The 14,400-nt window shown below is 44.3% G+C and overlaps 1 protein-coding gene and 1 long non-coding RNA gene across 2 annotated transcripts in view; one reads left to right on the top strand and one right to left on the bottom strand.

The window, feature by feature from the left end:
- Window positions 1–1,506: 1,506 nt before the first annotated feature.
- On the top strand, window positions 1,507–5,426 carry LOC127925097 (uncharacterized). Its single transcript, XR_008119720.1, has 3 exons — window positions 1,507–2,080; window positions 2,111–5,080; window positions 5,329–5,426. It is a non-coding gene; the product is annotated as an uncharacterized LOC127925097 (long non-coding RNA).
- Window positions 5,427–5,700: 274 nt separating this feature from the next.
- The window catches only part of LOC118379323 (coiled-coil domain-containing protein 81-like), a 28,098-nt gene continuing 19,398 nt past the window's right edge, over window positions 5,701–14,400 (bottom strand). Inside the window, exons 8-14 of the mRNA XM_052509900.1 lie at window positions 13,811–13,918; window positions 13,430–13,599; window positions 13,106–13,184; window positions 12,147–12,245; window positions 9,687–9,913; window positions 9,317–9,442; window positions 5,701–6,020 (exon numbers count right to left, since the gene is read on the bottom strand). Of these exons, the coding sequence (XP_052365860.1) occupies window positions 5,882–6,020; window positions 9,317–9,442; window positions 9,687–9,913; window positions 12,147–12,245; window positions 13,106–13,184; window positions 13,430–13,599; window positions 13,811–13,918 (948 nt within the window). The 3' untranslated portion in view covers window positions 5,701–5,881. The remainder of the gene's footprint in view (window positions 6,021–9,316; window positions 9,443–9,686; window positions 9,914–12,146; window positions 12,246–13,105; window positions 13,185–13,429; window positions 13,600–13,810; window positions 13,919–14,400) is intronic.

Below are 14,400 nucleotides of genomic sequence, written 5' to 3'. Positions count from 1 at the left end.
GAGAGTCATAGGTCTGGATGTCTCAGTGTAGCTAGCTGTAGTTGTGGTGAGAGTCATAGGTCTGGATGTCTCAGTGTAGCTAGCTGTAGTTGTGGTGAGAGTCAGGTCTGGATGTCTCAGTGTAGCTAGCTGTAGTGTGGTGAGAGTCATAGTCTGGATGTCTCAGTGTAGCTAGCTGTAGTTGTGGTGAGAGTCATAGGTCTGGATGTCTCAGTGTAGCTAGCTGTAGTCGTGGTGAGAGTCATAGGTCTGGATGTCTCAGTGTAGCTAGCTGTAGTTGTGTGAGAGTCATAGGTGGATGTCTCAGTGTAGCTAGCTGTAGTTGTGGTGAGAGTCATAGGTCTGGATGTCTCAGTGTAGCTAGCTATAGTTGTGGTGAGAGTCATAGGTCTGGATGTCTCAGTGTAGCTAGCTGTAGTCGTGGTGAGAGTCATAGGTCTGGATGTCTCAGTGTAGCTAGCTGTAGTTGTGGTGAGAGTCATAGGTCTGGATGTCTAGTGTAGCTAGCTGTAGTTGTGGTGAGAGTCATTCTGGATGTCTCAGTGTAGCTAGCTGGTAGTTGTGGTGAGAGTCATGTAGGTCTGGTGAGAGTGTCTGTCTCAGTGTAGCTAGCTGTAGTTGTGGTGAGAGTCATATGTCTGGAGATGTCTCAGTGTAGCTCTGGTCGTGGTGAGATCATAGGTCTGGATCTCAGTGTAGCTAGCTGTAGTTGTGGTGAGAGTCATAGGTCTGGATGTCTCAGTGTAGCTAGCTGTAGTTGTGGTGAGAGTCATAGGTCTGGATGTTCAGTGTAGCTAGCTGTAGTCGTGGTGAGAGTCATAGGTCTGGATGTCTCAGTGTAGCTAGCTGTAGTTGTGGTGAGAGTCATAGGTCTGGATGTGGATGTCTCAGTGTAGCTAGCTGTAGTCGTGGTGAGGTCATGTCTCAGTGTAGCTAGCTGTGTCGTGGTGAGAGTCATAGGTCTGGATGTCTCAGTGTAGCTAGCTGTAGTCGTGGTGAGAGTCATAGGTCTGGATGTCTAGCTTACAAACAGTGTAGCTAGCTGTAGTCGTGGTGAGAGTCATAGGTCTGGATGTCTCAGTGTAGCTAGCTGTAGTCGTGGTGGTCTGGAGTCTCAGTGTAGCTAGCAGTCTGGATGTCTGGATGTCAGTGTAGCTAGCTGTAGTCGTGGTGAGAGTCATAGGTCTGGATGTCTCAGTGTAGCTAGCTGTAGTCGTGGTGAGAAATGTCTCAGTGTCTGCTGTAGTTGTGGTGATGTCTGGATGTCAGTGTAGCTAGCTGTAGTCGTGGTGAGAGTCATAGGTCTGGATGTCTCAGTGTAGCTAGCTGTAGTCGTGGTGAGAGTCATAGGTCTGGATGTCTCAGTGTAGCTAGCTGTAGTCGTGGTGAGAGTCATAGGTCTGGGACCAGAGACACATGTTTCAGGGAGGATGTCCATCTTGTTCTAATAATTCTAGGGGAGGAGGCAGGAGGCAAACACGTGTACGCAATCAATCAACTATACAGACCACAAGCGCACACATCATTTCTGTTTATTCACATACTATAGGTTCCACACAACTCCTGGTACAGAGGCAAGAAAAGGTATGTGAACCGTTTGGAATTACCTGGATTTCTGCATAAATTGGTCATAAAATGTGATCTGATCTTCATCTAGGTCACAACAATAGACAAACACAGTCTGCTTAAACTAATAAAACACAAACAATTATATGTTTTCATGTCTTTATGGAACACATTGTGTGAACATTCACAGTGCAGGGTGGGAAAAGTATGTGAACCCTTGGATTTAATAACTGGTTGACCCTCCTTTGGCAGCAATAACCTCAACCAAATGTTTTCTGTAGTTGCAGATCAGACCTGCACAACGGTCAGGAGGAATTTTGGACCTTTCCTCTTTACAAAACTGTTTCAGTTCAGCAATATTCTTGGGATGTCTGGGGTGAACTGCTCTCTTGAGGTCATGCCACAGCATCTCAATCGGGTTGAGGTCATGCTACAGCATCTCAATCGGGTTGAGGTCATGCTACAGCATCTCAATCGGGTTGAGGTCATGCTACAGCATCTCAATCGGGTTGAGGTCATGCTACAGCATCTCACTCGGGTTGAGGTCATGCTACAGCATCTCAATCGGGTTGAGGTCATGCTACAGCATCTCAATCGGGTTGAGGTCATGCTACAGCATCTCAATCGGGTTGAGGTCATGCTACAGCATCTCAATCGGGTTGAGGTCATGCTACAGCATCTCAATCGGGTTGAGGTCATGCTACAGCATCTCAATCGGGTTGAGGTCATGCTACAGCATCTCAATCGGGTTGAGGTCATGCTACAGCATCTCAATCGGGTTGAGGTCATGCTACAGCATCTCAATCGGGTTGAGGTCATGCTACAGCATCTCAATCGGGTTGAGGTCATGCTACAGCATCTCAATCGGGTTGAGGTCATGCTACAGCATCTCAATCGGGTTGAGGTCATGCTACAGCATCTCAATCGGGTTGAGGTCATGCTACAGCATCTCAATCGGGTTGAGGTCATGCTACAGCATCTCAATCGGGTTGAGGTCTGGGCCACTCCAGAAGGCGTATTTTATTCTGTTGTTGATTTACTTCTGTGTTTTGGGTCGTTGTCCTGTTGCATCACCCAACTTCTGTTGAGCTTCAATTGTCGGACAGATAGCCTTATATTCTCCTGATAAACTTGGGAATTAATTTTTCCGTCGATGATAGCAAGTTGTCCAGGCCCTGAGGCAGCAAAGCAGCCCCAAACCATGATGCTCCCTCCACCAGACTTTACAGTTGGGATGAGGTTTTGATGTTGGTGTGCTGTGCCTTTTTTCTCCACACATAATGTTGTGTGTTCCTTCCTTCCAAACAACATAACTGTAGTTTAATCTGTCCACAGAATATTTTGGCAGAAGCGGATTCTTCTTAACCTCATTGAGCATTCTGCGCTGTGCTCTTGCAGTCATCTTTGCAGGACGGCCACTCCTAGGAAGAGTAGCAACAGTGCTGAACTTTCTCCATTTATAGAAAATGTGTCTTACTGTGAACTGATGAACATCAAGGCTTTTAGAGATACTTTTGTAACCCTTTCCATCTTTATGCAAGTCAACAATGAGGTATTCTGAGATCTCTCTTGTTCGAGACATGGTTCCCATCAGGCAATGCTTCTTGTGAATAGCAAACTCACATTTTGTGAGTGTTTTTATAGGGCAGGGCAGCTCTAACCAACATCTCCAATCTCATCTCATCGATTGGACTCCAGGTTAGCTGACTCCTGACTCCAATTAGCTTTTGAAGAAGTCATTAGCCTGGGGGTTCACGTACCTTTTCCAACCTACACTGTTTAAATTATGTATTCAATATGGACAAGAAAAATACAATAATTTGTGTGTTCTTTTTTACCTTTATTTAACTAGGCAGTTAAGAACAAATTCTTATTTTCAATGACGGCCTAGGAACACTGGGTTAACTGCCTGTTCAGGGGCAGAATTACATATTTGTACCTTGTCAGCTCAGGGGTTTGAACTTACAACTTTCTGGTTACTAGTCCAATGCTCTAACCACTAGGCTACCCTGCCAACACTATGTTATCTGTTGTTGTGACTAAGATGAAGATCAGATCTAATTTTATGACCAATTTATTCAGAAATCCAGATAATTCCAAAGGGTTCACATACTTTTTCTTGCCACTGTATGTGTACAGATAAGTGTCAGTGTGAGAGGACTGGGAAAGAAGACACTGATACAGAGAGTCCACTAACTAACAAGCTGAAATAACCTCTTCTTGAACTTCAGCAGAACATCCATCATAGCTTGTTTACCAAATGGCACCCTATTCCCTTTATAGTGCACTACTTTTGACCAGAGCCCATAGAGCATAGTGCACTATGTCGGGAATAGGGTTCCATTTTGGATGCAGAGAATACTCTGTGTAATGAAGCCTACACATGCACTTCTCCCCCTCATTCACTCCCTGCAGTCTTTCATCCATCCTCTCTCCCTTCTGCACCTCTCCTCCTTGACTGTACTCCATCCCTCCATATATCTTCTATTATCTCTGATTAACAGACAGTCGTCCTTCTCTCACTCCTCTAGACCTTCTGCTCTATCCCGCCCCCTAGTGTTTGTTATACGTCATCACAGACTAGTCGACCAGTTCATGCACTGGAGAGAATGGTGACTAGGTAAGAGATGAGTCCACAGCCAATGGGTCATTTTGTTGACCGACAGGATTGGTCAAGCTGTTTTACGATCAATCAAAGGTGACAAAACACACACGATCACACACACACACACACACACACACACACGATCGGGGTGAAAAAATAACCACGAACCACCACGATAATTAACACACACACTCAATTAGCCTACAAGCACAAACATATTCAAGTATTATCCTTCACAGACTGGTGTTTATTTATTTAAGTCTAAGATTTGTAGTCTTCTGAGGATTGTTCAGGGTTGGAGTCAATTCTATTTAAATTACAGTCAATTCAGGAAGTACACTGAAATTCCAACTCCAATTATCTACGATGCTTTTCAATGAGGAAAATTGGAATTTGATTTACTTTCCCGAAATTGACTGGAATTGAAATGGAAATTGACTGGAATTGAAATGGAATTGAAAGGGAATTGAAATGGAATTGAAAGGGAATTGAAATGGAATTGACTGGAATTGAAATGGAATTGACCCCAGCTCTGTTGCAGTTACACATCATGACCAGACTGGTCTCAGAACATATTTTATATTTTGCTAAAAATCCGTGCCACTCCAATAGAACATCTCCTTTTTGGCTTATGTAAATCCAGGGACACTCAAATGAGTATGATATGTTACGTTGGTATGACAGTAGGTTACTTAAGGCAGAGCAAACGTTTAGCAAGCCAAAGAATACAATCTAATCACAGACAACTTTAGCATTTTACCAGCTTTGCAGCTACTTACTACTTTTTAGGTACTTTGCAACTACTTAGCATGCTAGCTAACCCTTCCCCAAACCTTTAATCTAACTCCTAACCTAATGTAGCACATCATACTAAAGCAGTTGAGTGTGATATATCATACCAAAACAGTAGTGTGATATATCATACTAAAGCAGTTGAGTGTGATATATCATACTAAAGCAGTTGAGTGTGATATATCATACTAAAGCAGTTGAGTGTAATATATCATACCAAAACAGTAGAGTGTGATATATCATACTAAAGCAGTTGAGTGTAATATATCATACCAAAACAGTAGAGTGTGATATATCATACTAAAGCAGTTGAGTGTGATATATCATACTAAAGCAGTAGAGTGTGATATATCATACTAAAGCAGTAGTGTGATATATCATACTAAAGCAGTTGAGTGTGATATATCATACTAAAGCAGTTGAGTGTGATATATCATACTAAAGCAGTTGAGTGTGATATATCATACTATTACGTTGGTAAGCCAATGTGATATATCATACTAAAGCAGTTGAGTGTGATATATCATACTAAAGCCAGTTGAGTGTGATATATCATACTCTTGCACTGGTAACAGTGATATGCTCACACTGGTCAATCAGAAGACTGCTCCCAGAGTGTGATATATCATACTAAAGCAGTGAGTGTGATATATCATACTAAAGCAGTCCCAGTGTGATATATCATAGGAAATGATACTGACTGCGATCAACTAAATGTGGTCAATCAATCAGAGACTGTGATATCATAGGAAATGATACTGGTGCGATCAAGACGTAGGATACGTCCTACAATTCGTATTATATTGTACGACCGCTATTACGTTGGTAAGCCAATGTAATGTAATCTAATGTAAAGTAACATATCATACTAAATGGAGTGGCATGGCTACGTTTGCTCTGAGACCAGGTTTCAGCGGTCTACACCATGAGACGAGAGCCAGGGATGTAGTGAGACTCTTTCCAGATGTTTGTCTCTCCACAGTTCTCTGTCTTCCTCTTGCACTGGTAACAGCGGCGGTACTGCTCACACTGGTCAATCAGAAGACTGCTCCCAGACCTGTCATAGACATCAGAGATCAACGTCAGAATGTGGTCAATCAATCAGCAGACTGCTCCCAGACCTGTCATAGACATCAGAGATCAACGTCAGAATGTGGTCAATCAATCAGCAGACTGCTCCCAGACCTGTCATAGACATCAGAGATCAACGTCAGAATGTGGTCAATCAATCAGACAGACTGCTCCCAGACCTGTCATAGACATCAGAGATCAACGTCAGAATGTGGTCAATCAATCAGAAGACTGCTCCCAGACCTGTCATAGACATCAGAGATCAACGTCAGAATGTGGTCAATCAATCAGCAGACTGCTCCCAGACCTGTCATAGACATCAGAGATCAACGTCAGAATGTGATGGTACAGATAGCAGACGTCAACTATCATGACAGTGATCGACTCAATCAGCCGGTCCCAAATCACTACCTTTTTCTCCTTCTTGACCCGATGCTAGCATGTCTGAAGGGTGTGTATTAACAGTATAAAGGTATAAACAGTGTAGTGGTAGATCTGAAGGGTCTGGATAGGTATAAACAGTGTAGTGGTAGATCTGAAGGGTCTGGATAGGTATAAACAGTGTAGTGGTGTATCTGAAGGGTCTGGATAGGTATAAACAGTGTAGTGGTAGATCTGAAGGGTCTGGATAGGTATAAACAGTGTAGTGGTAGATCTGAAGGGTCTGGATAGGTATAAACAGTGTAGTGGTAGATCTGAAGGGTCTGGATAGGTATAAACAGTGTAGTGGTAGATCTGAAGGGTCTGGATAGGTATAAACAGTGTAGTGGTAGATCTGAAGGGTCTGGATAGGTATAAACAGTGTAGTGGTAGATCTGAAGGGTCTGGATAGGTATAAACAGTGTAGTGGTGGATCTGAAGGGTCTGGATAGGTATAAACAGTGTAGTGGTAGATCTGAAGGGTCTGGATAGGTATAAACAGTGTAGTGGTAGATCTGAAGGGTCTGGATAGGTATAAACAGTGTAGTGGTGGATCTGAAGGGTCTGGATAGGTATAAACAGTGTAGTGGTGGATCTGAAGGGTCTGGATAGGTATAAACAGTGTAGTGGTAGATCTGAAGGGTCTGGATAGGTATAAACAGTGTAGTGGTAGATCTGAAGGGTCTGGATAGGTATAAACAGTGTAGTGGTGGATCTGAAGGGTCTGGATAGGTATAAACAGTGTAGTGGTAGATCTGAAGGGTCTGGATAGGTATAAACAGTGTAGTAGTGGATCTGAAGGGTCTGGATAGGTATAAGTGGTAGATCTGAAGGGTCATAGGTATAAACAGTGTAGTGGAGTGGATCTGAAGGGTCTGGATAGGTATAAACATGTAGTGGTGAAGGGTCTGGATAGGTATAAACAGTGTAGTGGTAGATCTGAAGGGTCTGGATAGGTATAAACAGTGTAGTGGTAGATCTGAAGGGTCTGGATAGGTATAAACAGTGTAGTGGTGGATCTGAAGGGTCTGGATAGGTATAAACAGTGTAGTGGTAGATCTGAAGGGTCTGGATAGGTATAAACAGTGTAGTGGTAGATCTGAAGGGTCTGGATAGGTATAAACAGTGTAGTGGTAGATCTGAAGGGTCTGGATAGGTATAAACAGTAGTAAGGGTCTGGATAGGTATAAACAGTGAAGGGTCTGGATAGGTATAAACAGTGTAGTGGTAGATCTGAAGGGTCTGGATAGGTATAAACAGTGTAGTGGTAGATCTGAAGGGTCTGGATAGGTATAAACAGTGTAGTGGTAGATCTGAAGGGTCTGGATAGGTATAAACAGTGTAGTGGTAGATCTGAAGGGTCTGGATAGGTATAAACAGTGTAGTGGTAGATCTGAAGGGTCTGGATAGGTATAAACAGTGTAGTCTGGTAGATCTGTAGTGGGGTCTGGATAGGTATAAACAGTGTAGTGGTAGATCTGAAGGGTCTGGATAGGTATAAACAGTGTAGTGGTAGATCTGAAGGGTCTGGATAGGTATAAACAGTGTAGTGGTGGATCTGAAGGGTCTGGAAGGGTCTGGATAGGTATAAACAGTGTAGTGGTAGATCTGAAGGGTCTGGATAGGTATAAACAGTGTAGTGGTAGATCTGAAGGGTCTGGATAGGTATAAACAGTGTGGTGGATCTGAAGGGTCTGGATAGGTATAAACAGTGTAGTGGTAGATCTGAAGGGTCTGGATAGGTATAAACAGTGTAGTGGTATAAACAGATCTGAAGGGTCTGGATAGGTATAAACAGTGTAGTGGTAGATCTGAAGGGTCTGGATAGGTATAAACAGTGAGTGGTAGGAAGGGTCTGGATAGGTATAAACAGTGTAGTGGTAGATCTGAAGGGTCTGGATAGGTATAAACAGTGTAGTGGTAGATCTGAAGGGTCTGGATAGGTATAAACAGTGTAGTGGTAGATCTGAAGGGTCTGGATAGGTATAAACAGTGTAGTGGTAGATCTGAAGGGTCTGGATAGGTATAAACAGTGTAGTGGTAGATCTGAAGGGTCTGGATAGGTATAAACAGTGTAGTGGTAGATCTGAAGGGTCTGGATAGGTATAAACAGTGTAGTGGTAGATCTGAAGGGTCTGGATAGGTATAAACAGTATAGTGGTAGGTCTGAAGGGTCTGGATAGGTATAAACAGTGAAGGGTCTGGATAGGTATAAACAGTGTAGTGGTAGATCTGAAAGGGTCTGGATAGGTATAAACAGTGTAGTGGTAGATCTGAAGGGTCTGGATAGGTATAAACAGTGTAGTGGTAGATCTGAAGGGTCTGGATAGGTATAAACAGTGTAGTGGTAGATCTGAAGGGTCTGGATAGGTATAAACAGTGTAGTGGTAGATCTGAAGGGTCTGGATAGGTATAAACAGTGTAGTGGTAGATCTGAAGGGTCTGGATAGGTATAAACAGTGTAGTGGTAGATCTGAAGGGTCTGGATAGGTATAAACAGTGTAGTGGTAGATCTGAAGGGTCTGGATAGGTATAAACAGTGAAGGGTCTGGATAGGTATAAACAGTGTAGTGGTGTATCTGAAGGGTCTGGATAGGTATAAACAGTGTAGTGGTAGATCTGAAGGGTCTGGATAGGTATAAACAGTGTAGTGGTAGATCTGAAGGGTCTGGATAGGTATAAACAGTGTAGGGGTAGATCTGAAGGGTCTGGATAGGTATAAACAGTATAGTGGTAGATCTGAAGGGTCTGGATAGGTATAAACAGTGTCGTGGGAAAGCTTCCATCATATTGTTTCCATCTTACAGATCTGTAAACATAGAATGGTTAGGGCCAATCCAGGTTGTGATTTGAGTATATTACTTGATGAATTCCTTCTCCTCTCTGTCTCGGTGGCGTTTCAGGTCGGCGCTGCGTCTCCAGGTGTCCTCCAACGAGGCCCTCAGGTTACGCAGCTTCTCAAAGCGGTTGATGTGGTCGTTTATCAGTCTGCCAGGAGAGAGAGGGAGAGGAAAGTATAGAAACAGAACATATAGACAAGACATCTCATATAAAATGGCCTTTAACCTTGAACCATTCCATATACCATTTTTTTCTGCATTCTCATTTTATTCACTCACTTTCTGAATTTCAAGTGGAGAATTTCACCCTCCCCACTCCCCCGTCTCTCCATGACTCCCTCTTGCTCCCTTTCCCCCACCTCTCTCCCCCTTGCCTTCTCCCTTCCACTCACTCCTTCCTGTTCCTGTTGAGCATCTCTCTCTCGTTCTTCTGTTTGGTGCTGCGGTTAAGGAGCAGCTCTTTTCTCTTGTTATTAGCCGTGGTCAGCTGTTCCTGGTATACCTTCTCCGCCCGCTGCCTCTGCTCTGACAGCCCAGCAGGGGTACAGTCCAGCTGGCCAAACACAGGGCCGTCCGAGTCGGGCAGGCGTGCTGGGAGGCCCGAGCCCTGGTATTCCACCTGGTAGATACGTTAATTAAATAACATCCATTAGATTTGTGGAGCATCAAGATCCTCAAATTATTTTTCTACTCAACCTGGGTGAAGATTACAATCACAGAGGAGCTCACAAATACTGGAAACTCATCTGTCATCTAATTGTACTGGAATCTCTCAACTATGACTTCCTGTTCTCGGCTAAAGAAGAGCCATTTGATTGGCAGAGCATGAAGATCACCAGTGTGCTGAGATTGTTTTTACTCAACCTGGACTAGACATAGACACCACAGAGGAGCTAGACTACTGTTCAACCTGGACTAGACATAGACACCACAGAGGAGCTGGACTACTGTTCAACCTGGACTAGACATAGACACCACAGCGGAGCTGGACTCAACTGTCCTTATTTAAGTACTTCAAGTCTGGCTCAACTGTCCTTATTTAAGTACTTCAAGTCTGGCTCAACTGTCCTTCTTTAAGTACTTCAAGCCTGGCTCAACTGTCCTTCTTTAACCACAGTACTTCAAGCCTGGCTCAACTGTCCCTTTACATAGACACCACAGAGGAGTACTTCAAGTCTGGCTCAACTGTCCTTATTTAAGTACTTCAAGTCTGGCTCAACTGTCCTTCTTTAAGTACTTCAACTCTAGCTCAACTGTCTTTATTTAAGTACTTCATGTCTGGCTCAACTGTCCTTATTTAAGTACTTCAAGCCTGGCTCAACTGTCCTTCTTTAAGTACTTCAAGCCTGGCTCAACTGTCCTTCTTTAAGTACTTCAAGTCTGGCTCAACTGTCCTTATTTAAGTACTTCAAGCCTGGCTCAACTGTCCTTCTTTAAGTACTTCAAGTCTGGCTCAACTGTCCTTATTTAAGTACTTCAAGCCTGGCTCAACTGTCCTTCTTTAAGTACTTCAAGTCTGGCTCAACTGTCCTTATTTAAGTACTTCAAGCCTGGCTCAACTGTCCTTCTTTAAGTAAGTCTGGCTCAACTGTCTTCTTTAGGTACTTCAAGTCTGGCTCAACTGTCCTTCTTTAAGTACTTCAAGCCTGGCTCAACTGTCCTTCTTTAAGTACTTCAAGTCTGGCTCAACTGTCCTTATTTAAGTACTTCAAGTCTGGCTCAACTGTCCTTCTTTAAGTACTTCAACTCTAGCTCAACTGTCTTTATTTAAGTACTTCATGTCTGGCTCAACTGTCCTTATTTAAGTACTTCAAGCCTGGCTCAACTGTCCTTCTTTAAGTACTTCAAGTCCTGGCTCAACTGTCCTTCTTTAAGTACTTCAAGTCTGGCTCAACTGTCCTTATTTAAGTACTTCAAGTCTGGCTCAACTGTCTTTATTTAAGTACTTCATGTCTGGCTCAACTGTCCTTATTTAAGTACTTCAAGTCTGGCTCAACTGTCCTTCTTTAAGTACTTCAAGTCTGGCTCAACTGTCCTTCTTTAAGTACTTCAAGCCTGGCTCAACTGTCCTTCTTTAAGTACTTCAAGTCTGGCTCAACTGTCCTTATTTAAGTACTTCAAGTCTGGCTCAACTGTCCTTCTTTAAGTACTTCAAGTCTAGCTCAACTGTCTTTATTTAAGTACTTCATGTCTGGCTCAACTGTCCTTCTTTAAGTACTTCAAGTCTGGCTCAACTGTCCTTCTTTAAGTACTTCAAGTCTGGCTCAACTGTCCTTCTTTAAGTACTTCAACTCTAGCTCAACTGTCTTTATTTAAGTACTTCATGTCTGGCTCAACTGTCCTTATTTAAGTACTTCAAGCCTGGCTCAACTGTCCTTCTTTAAGTAATTCAAGCCTGGCTCAACTGTCCTTCTTTAAGTACTTCAAGTCTGGCTCAACTGTCCTTATTTAAGTACTTCAAGTCTGGCTCAACTGTCTTTATTTAAGTACTTCATGTCTGGCTCAACTGTCCTTCTTTAAGTACTTCAAGTCTGGCTCAACTGTCCTTCTTTAAGTACTTCAAGTCTGGCTCAACTGTCCTTCTTTAAGTACTTCAAGTCTGGCTCAACTGTCCTTCTTTAAGTACTTCAAGTCTGGCTCAACTGTCCTTATTTAAGTACTTCAAGTCTGGCTCAACTGTCCTTCTTTACCATTATTTTTTCCTCCTCTTCCTCCCCATTTCTCCTTCCTCTTTCCTTCCCTCTCTATCCCTTCCCTTCTTTATCTTAAACCTCTCCATCTGCCTCCTCTCCTCTCCTCTCCTCTCCTCTCCTCTCCTCTCCATAGAGACTTGTCTATATTATGTTTCCTGCCTGCTCTGAGTCGTCTCCTGGTGCTGTCTGTCCCTGGATGGGCGGGAACATCACTCTCCTATCTCCCTTGGCCTTCTGCTTGCCCTTCTCTGTTTCCACCTGTACAACAAGACAGGTGGTCAGGTAAACATCAATCTGTAGTGGTCCCCTCTGCCTTGCTCAGCCATAACCTGTGCAGCACACCTGGGAGTTCAGTTATTCAATCCACAGCCTTTTTATCAACATAATAAATATCCCTCCACTTCAACATGCACTTGTGTAACATATGGTGGGAGGCATGTCTTTGGTAGGTCTGGTCTGGTAGGTCTGGTCTGGTAGGTATGGCCTGGTAGGTATGGCCTGGTTGGTCTGGTAGATATGGTCTGGTCTGGTAGATAGGGTCTGGTAGTCTGACCTGGTAGGTATGGTCTGGTAGGTATAGTCTGGTAGGTCTGGTCTGGTAGGTATGGCCTGGTAGGTCTGGCCTGGTAGGTCTGGTGTGGTAGGTATGGCCTGGTAGGTCTGGTGTGGTAGGTCTGGCCTGGTAGGTCTGGTCTGGTAGGTATGGTCTGGTAGGTCTGGTCTGGTCTGGTAGGTCTGGTAGGTTATGGTAGGTATGGTAGGTATGGTAGGTCTGGTAGGTATGGCCTGTAAGTTATGGTCTGGTAGGTATTTCCTGGTAGGTCTGGTCTGGTAGGTCTGGCCAGGTAGGTATGGTCTGGTAGGTCTGGCCAGGTAGGTAGGGTCTGGTAGGTATAGTCTGGTAGGTATGGTCTGGAAGGTATTGTCTGGTAGGTATGGCCTGGTAAGTATGGTAGGTATGGTCTGGTAGGTATGGTCTGGTAGGTCTGGCCAGGTAGGTATGGTCTGGTAAGTCTGGTCTGGTAGGTATGTTCTGGTAGGTATGGCCTGGTAGGTAGGGTCTGGTAGGTAGAGTCTGGTAAGTATGCTATATAATATATGGTAGGACAGACTCTTACCTGTGTATCCAGGGCTTTCTTGTAGCAGCTAGTGTTCTTCTGTCTCAGGTGGAGATGCTGGGACTTTTGCAAGGCGATTCTGAGACACACAATAGCTATTCACACACTGTCGAAACTGAGCAACAGACTGTACAATGACCACAGCATTCTGTATGTACAGTAGAGACCACAGGCCTGTTGACATGGGTTCATGGCAGCAGGTGCACTTCCTCTTAGACAAACATTTTGACGTGGTACCCTACTCCCTGAAGAGCCCTGGTCAAAACTAAGTAGTGCACTACATAGGGAATGAGGTGCCATATGGGACTCAGATGCATCACCTACTCCTGTGCCAGCTGGACCTGTTGTAGCAGGTCGATGAGCTGCTGGTCCTGCTGAGTCTGGCTGACCTGGCCCTTCCTCCACTCCGCCTGGGCCCGCAGATCCTGCATGTAGCCGCGCTGCTTATGAACCCTGGGAGGGGTGAGGGGACGACCCCTGAAGATGTACGAACCCTGTGGGTGGGGGGGGGGGGGGGGGGGGGTCAATATCATCACGACATCATTCATTGATAAGTTTAGACCATTGGCTAAGTGTTGCAATAGTAACTGTGCATAGACCAATGAATGCTGCATGCAGCAACTGAAAAGCCGTGGACCATTTGAACTCTAGAACATTTAAACCCCCTGAAGATCAGTGTGCTGATTGGACAAGGCCAGGGCTCACATGGAAGTGGGAGGAGCGAGCAACCTTCTTCGCCTTCATGGCTTCAGACACTGCCAGGTTGAACGCTGCCACCTTCTGGTTGTTCTCACGTATCTCCAGACGGTCCGCCTAACACACACACACACACACACACACACACACACACACACACATCACAAATACACACACAACCACATCACACACACACCCCTCATCACAAATACACACACAACCACATCACACACACACACACACACACACACACACACACCTCATCACAAATACACACACACACCTCATCACACACACACACACACACACACACACACACACACACACACACACACACACACATCACAAATACACACACACACCACATCACAAATACACACACACACCACATCACAAATACACACACACACCACATCACAAATACACACACACACACACACACACACACACACACACACACACACACACACACACACACACCACATCACAAATACACACACACACACACCACATCACAAATACACACACACACACCACATCACAAATACACACACACACACACACCACATCACAAATACACACACACACACACACACACA

This window comes from Oncorhynchus keta, unplaced genomic scaffold (assembly GCF_023373465.1).
Source record: "Oncorhynchus keta strain PuntledgeMale-10-30-2019 unplaced genomic scaffold, Oket_V2 Un_contig_5107_pilon_pilon, whole genome shotgun sequence".
NCBI lineage: Eukaryota > Metazoa > Chordata > Actinopteri > Salmoniformes > Salmonidae > Oncorhynchus > Oncorhynchus keta.
The sequence above is the reverse complement of the archived record's forward strand: the minus strand, read 5'-3'. Positions and strand labels throughout refer to the sequence as shown.